The 12,520-nt window shown below is 44.3% G+C and overlaps 1 protein-coding gene across 4 annotated transcripts in view; it reads right to left on the minus strand.

Annotated features, from left to right (window-relative positions):
- The window catches only part of Flnb (filamin B), a 140,057-nt gene that overhangs the window by 42,501 nt on the left and 85,036 nt on the right, over window positions 1-12,520 (minus strand). For all 4 annotated transcript variants that reach the window (XM_048421316.3, XM_048421315.3, XM_085687960.2 and 1 more), the window contains exons 19-24: window positions 9,622-9,739; window positions 6,639-6,901; window positions 5,176-5,773; window positions 4,288-4,461; window positions 2,484-2,646; window positions 1,585-1,745 (exon numbers count right to left, since the gene is read on the minus strand). In XM_048421316.3, coding sequence (XP_048277273.3) covers window positions 1,585-1,745; window positions 2,484-2,646; window positions 4,288-4,461; window positions 5,176-5,773; window positions 6,639-6,901; window positions 9,622-9,739 — 1,477 coding nt within the window. The remainder of the gene's footprint in view (window positions 1-1,584; window positions 1,746-2,483; window positions 2,647-4,287; window positions 4,462-5,175; window positions 5,774-6,638; window positions 6,902-9,621; window positions 9,740-12,520) is intronic.

Genomic DNA, 12,520 nt, shown 5'->3' on the forward strand with positions numbered 1-12,520 from the left:
ACTGTCACTTCCCCTGGAGACCACCTTCTGTTCATTCTCAGGCTCTCTTTCACAAGCACTGCCCTGAGTGCTTACAGCCCTACTCTGTCCCTTCTCCCCATTCACCTTCCTATTAGCACAGAATTTAGCTGCATAAATGCTAGATAGTAGTTGCCCTAGGAGTGGGAGCTTTGTCTGTCTTGTTTCTAGCTGAAATTCTCTAGATGAAGTACTAAAATTAAAATAAACAAGCAAAAAACCCTATAAAATGCAATCTTTATTTTTGTTTTCTTAAGACAGGGTTTCTCTGTGTAAACAGTCCTGGCTGTCCCAGAACTTGCTCTGTAGACCAGGCTGGCCTTGAACTCAGAGTTCTACCTGCCTTTGCCTCCTAAGTGCTGGGATTATGTGTGCATAGATGGCAAGGGGAAAGAAAAGAGGAGACAGAATCAGAAAAGCACAGTCCAGCAGACAGCCAAGACCCCTGAAAGTCAGCAGTTTTAGGACCCCTCAATCCCTTTGACACAATAGCATCCCACTGGGGAGGAAACCCATATGAGCCAGAAAGGCTCTCGCAGTTTCTGGGTTCCCGGGCTAGGGCTCGGGCCTCTTTCCATCCCCCTGGAGAGAAGACACATCCTGGCTCAGGAACAGCCCTGGAGTTCTCAGACTTGCGTCCCAACACAGTCTACATTCTCCAACATTCTTAGGCATGGCTGTGCACATGCAATGGGATTTTTAATCATTCTGTTATGCAACCAGAACTAGAACTTGCTGCAGATGCCACTCCATAAAAATAAAATGGAGGCCCTTCATCCTTAATCACATCGTTATGGTTTCGATTTTTACTACAGGAGCTCTCATCAGGGTGATTTTGTCTACAAAGACAAAGAACAATTTCCAGACATTTTTGGTTGTCACAGATGAAGGCTGCTTGCTGCAGGTATGCATCGCGTAGGCAGAGGCCAGAGATGCTGACATTACAATGCCCAGAAAGCTCTTCTTAACCAATTTCTACACAGAATGCCAGCACAGTCGGAGATGAGAAACCCTGTTTTACACTAAAAGCATTGATCATTAAACAGCAAACAAATTAATAAATAAGAGTTTGTATTCACATGTCTTTATCAGCTGCCAGGATTGACAATGCAAAGGAAAATTAAGACACATAAACAAGTTGAGTAAAAGCCAAGCTCCAGAGGTCTCGGGGCTGAAGAAATGGCTCAGTGACGAAGAGCATTTATTGCTCTTACAGAGAACCTGGGCTCAATTCCTGCACCCACATCGGGTGGCTCACACCTGTTTCCTGAGGACTGAAAATCCTCTGCCTTCTTTGGGCAGCTGTACACATGTGGCAAAGATAAGCTCCTAAAAGCACATGCATACAGTAACAATAACTTTAAAAAATAAAGACTTTTCAAATTTTGTAAAGAATGAACTTTCTTCTTGGTTCAGTGGTTCAATGTCTTGGTGCTGTGGTCATTGGAAAGATTCCCTCTGAAAAGTCTTCCCAAAAGCTTTCTACCTAAGAGAGATGAGCAAAACCAAATCTGTTTTCATCCGACATCATTTATTCTTTGAACCATTGCTCAAGGAATGGCTTACCGGGGATGTGGACTCCTCCATATGTGATATTAACGTCATAGTCCCCCGGAGCGAAGGGAACGTACTCAGCGCTGCAGCTGCCGTCCTTGTTGTCCTTGCAGTTTATCTTCGACTCTGATGGCCCCTCGACAGTTATGCCTAGCCCACCAATTCCCGCCCCCCTGGAAAGAGAAGAGGCGGACAGTGAAGTGTGATCAGTCCATGCCAGAATTCACTCCAAAAAACCTTTATCAATGATTCTATTTCGTTAACCTGATGCAAGCAATGTGGCAATACCTCTCAGGCAGGGGGAATTTCTCGGAAGTTTCATACAGAGTCTATACATAGTCTTGATTCCTGCTTTCCATGCTTAGCCTTCAGTAGTATTTACAGTTTATTTCATAGGGTACAAGAACCAGTACAACACAGGGATGCACTTTAGAGTACTGAGCCTGTGTTTTATCACTGATCCACAATCATATCCCTTTGGAGTTAATATAATGGAATGTCTTGAATATTTCATTTACATATAGGGTTAGCTATATACTTCTGTATTAAGCTAAGGGACTACTGTCTAGTCTTAGTGTGCTTGGCATCTTGATGATTATTATCACTTCTGGTATACTTTTAGGTATACTTGGTCATTCTCTGTAACATCAATCTTGACACAAGAAAACGTTTAATACGTCTTTAAAAATGCATCTTACCAGAAGTTGAAAGACCATGACACATAAGTAGGGCAAAGTCTCAACTTTTTTCTCCCCTGAGACAGACAGGGTCTCTCTCATTCTGTAGCTCAGACTGGTCTCAAACTTAGAGCAATTCTCTTGTCTCAGACTTACGAACCTCTTTTTTGTTGTTGTTTCCTTTCTGGGCTAACTACAAAGGGATCAACACTCTGATCCCAGATCACTGCCTACCTGGTTACCACTGTGAAGACATTAGATTTGTTGGTAAAGGCTTCTTTCAATCCAGGACCTTGGGCGTGGACCCGGGATGGCTGGCAGCCTTCGGTTACAGCCACTTTGAAGGGACTGTTGGGGATCGGCACATCATCATATGTCACCTCCACTACATGGGAACCTGTCCACACAAACAAACAGCAAATGGTACATGTATACAATGTCACTACTTTGCGCTCTTATCTAATATTTTATAGATAGCACACCAACTACTATTTGAAAAGAGTAGATTTAGAACACAGCAACATAGGGCCAGAGACCAGTGGCTCAGTGGTTAAGAGCACATATTGCACCGGGCAGTGGTGGTGCATGCCTTTAACCCCAGCACTTGGTAGGCAGAGGATATCAGGGAATTCGAGGCGAGCCTGGCCTACAGAGAGAGTTCCAAGATAGCCAGGACTGTGACACAGAGAAACTCTGTCCCAAAAACCCAAACCAAACCAACCAAACAAAAAAAGCATGTATTATTGCTCCTGCTGTGGACCTGAGTTTCCCAGCTCCTACATTAGTTGGCTCACAATCAGCAATCAGTTCTAATCCCAGCTCAAGGGATTCTAATGCCCTCCACGGGCATGTGCATACACGTACTCGCACGCGTGCATGCACTCACACACACACTCTCTCTCTCTCTCTCTCTCTCTCTCTCTCTCTCTCTCTCTCTCTCTCTCTCACACACACACACACACACACACACACACACACACACTTAAAAAAGAAAATGGTAATATTAGTATAATTTCTCTCTCCCCCCCCCTTTTTTTAGACAGGGTTTCTCTGTGTAACAGCCCTGGCTGTCCTGGAACTCACTCTGTAGACCAGCCTGGCCTTAAACGCACAGAACTCCATCTGCCTCTATCTTCCCACAGATTAAAGGCGTGCACCACCAAACTACCTATGCATACCTTGAAAAGAGTACTACTAAATTTGTATTTAAGACAGTTAACCTGGACAGATTATCCTGATTTGAGAAAACACTACCCAGACATTAAAAGACCACAGGAAATTCAGAAACTAGAAAAGCCAGGCATCTACAAATATCTGAAGAAAGCTGTACGGAATATTTATGGGATCATATATCCAAGAAAGGGGAGAGAAGTGCTTTCCTTTTCTCTTTATGATTTCCTGATTCAAAAAAAATTGCAAAAAAATGTACACGAATCATATCCATTGTTAAATGACAACAATCTGCTCAGGGGAAGCTGAGGCTTAGCAACATATAACATAAGGCTAGGGTTTAATTAGGGCTTCTATTGCTGCAAAGAGACACCATGACCACAACTCTTATAAAGAAAAACACTTAATTGTGGTAGCTCACATACAGTTCATGGTTTAGTCCATTATCTTTCGTCACAGCAGGAAGCAAGGCAGCAGGTAGAGAAGGAGCTAAGAGTTCTTATGTCTTGACTCACAGGCAACAGGAAGTGGTTTGAGACACTGGGTATGGCTTGAGCATATATGAGACCTCAAAGCCTGTCTCCACAGTGACACACTTCCTCTAACAAGGACACACCTCCTAATAGTGCCACTCCCTTTGGGGGCCATTTTTTTTCAAACCACCATAGCCAATAAAGCAGGCATTGACTGACCACTGGCCCCTCTGGGGAGGGTACCTTTTCCATTTCTGAGTAATGTGCATTGTTCTCTGCTGAGGCAGGTTGAATAAAATGGGTCAGGTACATGAGTATGTGGTAGACTTGGCCAAACAAATGGCCAACATAGCTCTGACCGAACAACAGTCCCTGCCACAGAGAGGAGGTCTCACCTTTCTCAAACGGTGTGTATTCTACCTGGTAGGTCCCATCAGCATTGTCCTTGACAAAGCACTCAGTGGAAGCCCCTGAGGGGTTGGCAATGCGAGCTTTGATGTGGTCACCTCCAACCTGGGTCAAGGACCTTGAGTCAATCATGAAGTCGGTTGTGGCCTCCCGAAACACATCTGTTGAACAATCACATAGTAAGAACGTTGCTGGGCAGTGGTGGCACATGCAAGGCAGAGGCAGAAGGATCTCTGAGTTGGGGGCCAGCCTGGCCTACAGAGCTAGTTTCAAGACAACAAGAGCTACACAGAGAAACCCTGTCTTGAAAAACAGAAACAAAAGTGTAACCTTGGGCCCAAACAGGACTCCCCTACCCCCACCCCATGAGGATTCACACTCTGGAGTGCATTAGGTATAATTTTGGTGTCCTAAGAGTGTCCTTTCCGCTGACTGTGAAAGTCAAGGTAGACTTGGCCAAGCGAAACAAAACTGCTCACACAAAGGTCAGGATTAGGCCAGGTGCAGTGGTGCATGCCTGGAATTTTAGCCACTCAAAAAAATGAAACAAGGGAGTTGTGAGTTCAAGACCAGCCTAGGCTACATAATGAGACCCTGTCTCAAAACAAAAACAAAGGTAGCGACTCCCAATGATACGACAAAAATATTAACAAAGATTTTTGGCTCTTCCACAAAAACTGGCAATCAGCTGAGAATGCTAGCCCCAGGGAGAAACAAAAAAATGGGGACTTGGTGAAGTGCACCCTCTAGAAACAATGTGAGCCCCATTTTCCTTTACTGCTCCCTCCCCCCTCCATTGGTCAACCACATGAGACAGAGGCTATAGGTGAGAACCTGGTCCCTGGCAGGTACTTGAGTTTGTTCTGGAGACTTACCTTTTCCTTCTATTCCTGGTCCAAAGGCTTTGATTCCACTGGTGTCTATGGCAGGCTCCACCTTGACCCGGGTGGGAAAATGTGGTACGAGCTCACCACCATACTTCATGGTCAGAGTGTACATGCCAGCTGACAGGGGTACATAGGTCACTGCGTAGGTACCATCTTTGTTGTTCTGGATAGAAACTTCAGCTTTCGCCCCTGAGTCTGAGACAGCTTCAAGGCCCAGAGTCCCGGGCCCTGCTTCTGAACAGTCAACAGTAAGGAGTCCGGCTTCACCTGCCTTCCCATGTTCTAGACCTGGTCCTGATGCCACAACCTTAGAGGGGTCAAATGGCATTTCAATGTCAGCTTTGAAGGGAGAGCCAGGAATGTGGACTTCCTCAAAGAGAATGTTGACAAAATATTCTCCAGGTTTTGTGGGAAGGTAAGAGACGGAGCAGGTACCATCACCATTGTCAGAGCATTCGATTTTGGCCTCACATGGACCTTCCACAGTTAGACCCAAACCTCCAGTTCCGGCTCCTTTGGTGTCAATGGTGAACTCAGCAGGCTTGCCTACAAGACCTCCTTCCAGGCCAGGACCATGGGCCTTTACCTGTTTGAACAAAGAATAAAAGTCAAATCCTATCTATAGCTGCTATCGCTACCTAGTCAGCCATGCTTCTAACACTTGTGACTACAAATCGCACACCAGTTAAATATCCCATAGCCCTGGGGCTGGTGGTCAGGCACATGCACACGTTAATACATGCATCAGTCAGGGTCCAAGAATGCAATCCAGCTGCTCAAAAGAACAGGTAGGACAGAAATAGCCCTTAGCACAGGACTAGTGGTAAGGTGGTAGGTCTGCCCTAATGCTTCATTCTATGCCCTGCCTCTTCTGAACCAGACACACACACACACACACACACACACACACACACACACACACACAAAATACACACACGTTTGCTTGGTTGGGGTTTCAAGAAGGTACAGCAGTTTGGGTTGTTACAAATTCATCAATAAGTCTTACATAGTAAAACTGTGTTTAGGATGAGATAACTATAGAATTCATGCCATTTGGACCACTGGAAATATCCCCAAATCATTTGAATGGAGGTGACTAGGACTAAGGATAATATACTTTTATGTCTGCTAGGATAGGTTCTGTAGAATGAACTCCATCTGTGTAACAGACACTGGGCTGAGGCCATTACATTCTTGCCTATTCCTATGGGCCGACTGTTCTGGTTATGTACATTGTTACGCTAACCATACATAAAGGACTCTCTCACCAGAGTTTTGCAAACAGAGGAAACATGAGAAGATGGTTCAGCTGTTAAAGGAACCAGGCACACCGAATTGCAGAACATCTGTCAGTCACTGAGAGTTCACATACATCAGAGAGACCTTCCCATATCTTTCCCAGGTAGTACTCCAAATCATATCTGGCAACAATAGGGCAACCCCGAACTGACCTTAGTAGGATCTGGTGGTAGTGAGGCCTCCACAGTATAGGGGCTTCCAGGCACTGGGTGTCCATCATAGGTGACGTCTACAGCAAACAGCCCCTCTTCCCGAGGGATGAATTTGGCTGTACTGCTCTCCTTGCCGGCCACTGGTGCTACCAGGCATGGCACAACCTTCCGAGAAGGGCTCAGGATTGTCACATCCAGCTTGCCCTGGCCTCCTGCCCCCTTAGTGTCAATGGCAAATTCCTGATCCTTCCCAACCTCAACTCCTGTGAAAAGGGAGACAAGGTAAAGTGATGAGCTGCTCCCTGTCAGCAGCAAAGGAAGAGAGAGCAAGGTAAAGGTAACATACTAGACATGGGCTTCTACCTCAGTTGCTACAGTACATAATGGCTGATGTAAGGACAAGAAGCAAGAGTAATACAACAACATTTAAGCCTCAACAACTGGCATTCACACAACACAGTGAGTCATTAACACTGACAATAACAGGCATTTATTAAACACAATTTCTATGCCAGTCACAAATATTGTACATGGTCTCCTTCAATTTACATACTAGTTCTATGGGCTGTTTATTAAGAACAAGTGACCTTTACAGATGGGGAAACTGAGGCGCTGAGGTTAATTAACTTTTCAAGGATAACATATCTAGCAGATCACAACACTAGGAATCAAACAAATTTATCTAACCCCATGGTCTGCTTTGATGATAGATTATAATTACAGTACAATCCAGCACTGTCCGCTTCTTCACTTCCTTACGGTAATAATCTTACATGGAAACTCACCCTTAATAAGTCAATGTTTTATTATACTAACTCCTGACAGAAAATTCAACCCTATTACCATCCCCACCCACAAGAAGGCAGAAGTCACAAAGCTGGTAAATTCTGAGAACTGACTTTGAGGCTTTTTAAAAGGTCTTTGGGTCACATAACAAAATCTTGCATATTAAGGAGGGTAACCTCAATGGTTAGGAGAACAGATTGCTCTTGCAGAAACTGGCGTTTAGTTCCCAGCCCCCCATAAGGCAGTCCACCGCCGCCTGTCATTACAGCTGCAGGAGATGGACAACGTCTTCCAGACTCCACGGGCACCTGCACTCAAGTGCACATAACGCCCCCATACACATAATTAAATTTTAAAATAATAAAAATAAATCTTGAAACAGTCTTTGCAAGGCAAGGCTGTAGGAACCCCAGGTGTTGTTTTGACAGAAACAAGGAAAGGGTTTCAACCAAAACCAAAGCACTGGCAAAATAGGGCCCTGCCACAATCAGGCCAATTGTGGCCTTAACTCTGGGGACATGGAGGCGCCTGCCAAGGCCAGCACAGCAGCCCACGAGTTCTATGTCCCAACAGGGCAGAGACTTTCCATGTTTTTCCTTTTCTGCAGTCAAAACTTGATGTCCCAGGAAAAGAAGAACCAAGGGAACACATGAAGTATCTGAGTAGTGGCTGTCACATGCTCACAACCTTTTGTCCCCAGCCACAAAAGCCAGCAGAGACTCACTTAACAGCTTCCAGAATGTGAGCTAGCCTAGTACAAAAGTGTGTACAGGATACAACCAATGAAGGTTCTCACTGAAGGCCAGTTGAGACTTTACGGGACTCTCGGAAGAGGTTAGTCTGGGGTACACACCCCAGGTATGCAGACTTGTCCCACTGACTAGGTGTCCTGAAATCGATGAGCATACGACACTGAGGGGCATCCAGTTTGGGACTCTCCAAGCAGTTAATACTAATGAAGAAGACTGAATTGCATCATGACTTCCAAAATGTATCACTGACCTCAACGGGTAGCACAGGACAAAGACTACAAGCAGGACAGGCTAACTTCAATGCAAAAGAGATACTACTAAGTGTTTTCTCTGGATACATCTATATGGATAGATGCAGGAGGGTGTGAAAGTAATATGCAAGACCTTATTTAAAACCCAAAGACGTTTTTTTAAATGCATCAGTTAACTCTCAGAACTTTGATTAACTGTAGCAAGTAGGATCAGGCATATCCAGTCATCAACTTGCAGGTTATATGCAGCCACATTCTGCCTAGGACAGACACCAAAATCATTACCTCACTTAAAAAACATTAAGAGACTAAAAATAATAACAACAACAACAAAACCTCAACTGTATGGGTCATGAAAGTGAATTTTGTAAATGGTAACATCATTTTGCAATGTCAAATGATTGGACACTTATATATGTAAGAGCTGTCTGATAAAAAATGGGCTTATATATTCCTCGAATTATAATTACTTTTAAGAGTGTGTGTGGAAGCTAAGTGAGCATAAGTAAGCATGTTGGTACTCACACTGTACTATTCTCTTTATGTTTGAAGTTTTCCATAATACTAACAACAATAATGATAAAAAACATTAAAGGGCTGGAAATCCAGCTCAATGACAGGGTGCTTGCCTAGCGTGTACAAGGCTCTGCCTGGGCTCTCTATAGCTTCAGTTCCACAAAAACAAACAAAAACCAACTTTTAAATTTTAACAAAAATAAAATGTTATAATGTTTTTATAACAATATAAAATGAGGTAGGATACATACTAAGCTAAAGGGGGAAAACAGAAGGGGAAGGTTATGGTTTCTAAGTGCCAAGAAGTTGATTTCTATGTGTGACCATTGACCTTACTGTAATTCAGATGCCCAAGATGGTTGGCACAGTGTGACTCTCATCCAAAAATAACATTCTTTATGAAAACTTCCTGTGGTAACATCAGCAGTTACAGAGAGCTGACTACATTTTCTGCATTATTACCTCACTTAATTTTTTTTTTTTTACAATACTTCCATGAGTCTAAGCCTGGCACACATAAGTGGCATACATGTCACAGAACTAGTTCACAGCACAGCTCTCATTCAAACCTAAGTTTGTCCACTGCAACATCTCTTTAAGACAGAATTAATTTTTCTGAAAATTCCATATAACAGCAGTCACAGTTGCTGGTTGTCAGTGGTCTTATTAGACACGTACTGTTTTCTAATCCATTGATTTTTATCTTGCTCAGATCCAGGGGAGCAGCAACACCCACGGTGAAAGGACTTTTAGGAATGGGATCACCACCGTACGTCACCAAAACCTGCATGTTACCCTGGGATGAAAGAAAGAAAAGGATTACACTTCAGTTCACTTCGCACTAAACTGCCCTTCAGAACCTTCATTCCTCCCAGGGCCATAGTGAGCTTGAATTCATTAACCAAGTTTAATTAATTTTTCTTGTTTCTCATATATGCCAGGCTGGCTCTGAACTTGCTATATAGCAGAGGATCCTCTAACTTTTGATCCTCCAAGATTGTAAGTGTATGCTACGACACCTAGCTAATGCAATGTTGGGGAATCAAACCTATGACTTCATGTATGCCAGGCAAGTATTCTACCAACTGAGCTATAGTTACAGTTTGACTCTTAGTGACTTCAGAAAACATCTTGAATACTTCTCTAAGCTTTGGAACACATAGCAAGAACAATAAAAAAATAAATAAAAGCAGCTAGTAACAGAGACCATAAGCTGGGACTTAAAGCCAGGCCTGTACTAAGAACTTTCACGTTTTTCCTCAATTCAAAAAAAAAATCACAAAACAGAGTCAGGTGGTGGTGGCGGCACACGTCTTTAACTCCTGCTTGAACTCCTGGATTCGGGAGGAAAGGCAGGTGGATCTCTGTGAGTTTGAGGCCAGCCTGGTCTATGAAGAGAGTTCCAGGATAGCCAAAACTGTTACATGGAGAAACCCTGTCTCAAAAAAAAAAAACAAAAGCAAAGAAGGAAAGAAGGGAGGGAGGGAGGAAGGAAGGAAGGAACAAAGAAATCACAAAACAGTCCTAAGGAGTAGCTCTTACTACCGTCTTCTTTTCAAGACCTTCGTTGTTCAGAGAGGTGATGGAACATGCTCCCATCACACACACTTGGTAAAGTGCATGCTGGATTCCATGGAACCCAAACCTTTACTTCTTGGCTTTGCCATAGCACCTCGCACCATGACACAAGCCAACCTCAGCCAGGTACAGCATTGGACCTGGAGCCTCTAAACCAAGAGAACCAGTTCCTTCAATACTTGGCAATCAGTTTTGGGACACTGGGCCACACATAGGAGCACTCGTAGACCAGCACATAGACACTAATGACTAATTCACTAGAATTAGAGTGGAGGAAAGAAAAGCTGCGTGAAGGCATACTGTACTGGAAGATTGGCAGGTTCCCTTGCTGAAAGCCCTGGTGGCTGCAGAGGCACACATAGCACAATCATGCAGCTTTTGTTCTCGGTTCACAGGTCCTGAGCCAACTCACTGCTGGCTTCCTCTCACCACATTCGCCTTGACATCCAGGAATAACCAAGTATGTAGGAGAGTGAGAAGAGTCCCCAGACAATCCAGGCTCTCTGGCACACAGGCCCTACTAAAGCTGTCACCAGTCAAGTGTTAAAAAGGGTGTAGCTTTTGGCTTGATGTATATTTTCTCACATTCTTTCTGTAACTAAAGAAGGGAAAGAGAGCCAAGGGGAGCAGGGATGGCTGCATCAATGAAGGGGGAAGAACTGATTTTCCAGGAGTCTTAATTCGGTGCACAGAACCAACTGGCCTACCTTAAGGGTCTAACATTTCATGCTAAAATGTGCATAGGTCAAATTCAACAGAGCTGGGAGCCAGCCAAGGGAGAAGAAAGATCTCCTCTAACGCTTAAAGAAACACGGATTTGTTATTGCAGTCACTGCAATATTCCCAACAATGTCAGTTCTCCTGAGCCTCCATTTCCCATTAGCCTCGAACTCCTTTGGGGGTGAGGCCTCAAGGCTAACTACGGACCTTAGTAATAGAGCTCTTGACAGCCCAGTATGTTTTCTGGCCACATCCTTGAAGTGCTAGAGTAAGAGAAAAGTCCCCTTCCTGTTAAGCCCGCCCGGCTCATAAAAGAAAGTATGCTTCATTTCCACTTGCAAAAGCAAAGCACAATTCAGATAGGAAATGAACTTTGCCTTAAACAATCTTAAGGGGTGGGTGTGGGTAGTCTTAGAGACTTACACTTCCAACTCCTAAGCATTTTTCACAGTTTCTTCGGAGGCCAAGCTAAGAACAAACAGTACCTTCCCGGCCCCCCAGGACTGTCTAAGGCAGTGACCACCTGTGTGCTATACCAGGGTATAGCTGCCTGCAAAACAGTTTTATGTTCCTCCCTACATGCTTCTGAGACCTGACGTTTATTCTACAAAAACAAACAAAATATCCCACAGTAGTAAGACACAGACGTGACAGCTTACAAGAAAGAGCAGCAGAGCCTTCTATAGGCTCCTCCACTTCAGAGTCTCCTGCAAGAAACCATCACCACTGCTTAAACCTAACACAACACAGCAGGAGGTCTGGCGTGAGAAGTCTAAGCCACTTGAGAATATGAGACTACAGACAAACAATGCCACTGGGCAAGACTGGGGCTCTTTGTGAAATGCAGCCTTTTTCCGACCTCTGGGAGAATCCTGAAGTCCCACCTATCATGCCCACTCCTTGAAGACAAAAACTGCTTTGACCACTGTATCATAATGGGCATATCCAAGCATTCGTGTTAATTGTCCACTGCAGGCAAGTCCCTGCACACTGTCATTCAGAGACTAACACGCAACAGAAGATAGCAGTCAAGGCATACAGGACTTTAGCTCCTCAGAAGTATGACCTGCATTCTGAGGAGGAATTACAAAATCTAGTCCTGGATGTACCCATCAACATACATCAACAGCTGCCTGGGAGCTCCAAAAATTCATCGTAAGAAGGCATGCCTGGGGACTGGAGAGATGGCTCAGTGGTTAAGAGCACTGGCTGCTCTTCCACAGGTCCTGAGTTCAATCCCCAGGAAACACACGGTGGCTCACAACCATCTGTAATGAGA

The sequence above is a fragment of the Myodes glareolus genome, chromosome 5, assembly GCF_982192425.1.
Source record: "Myodes glareolus chromosome 5, mMyoGla1.1, whole genome shotgun sequence".
In the NCBI taxonomy this organism is placed as follows: Eukaryota; Metazoa; Chordata; class Mammalia; order Rodentia; family Cricetidae; genus Myodes; species Myodes glareolus.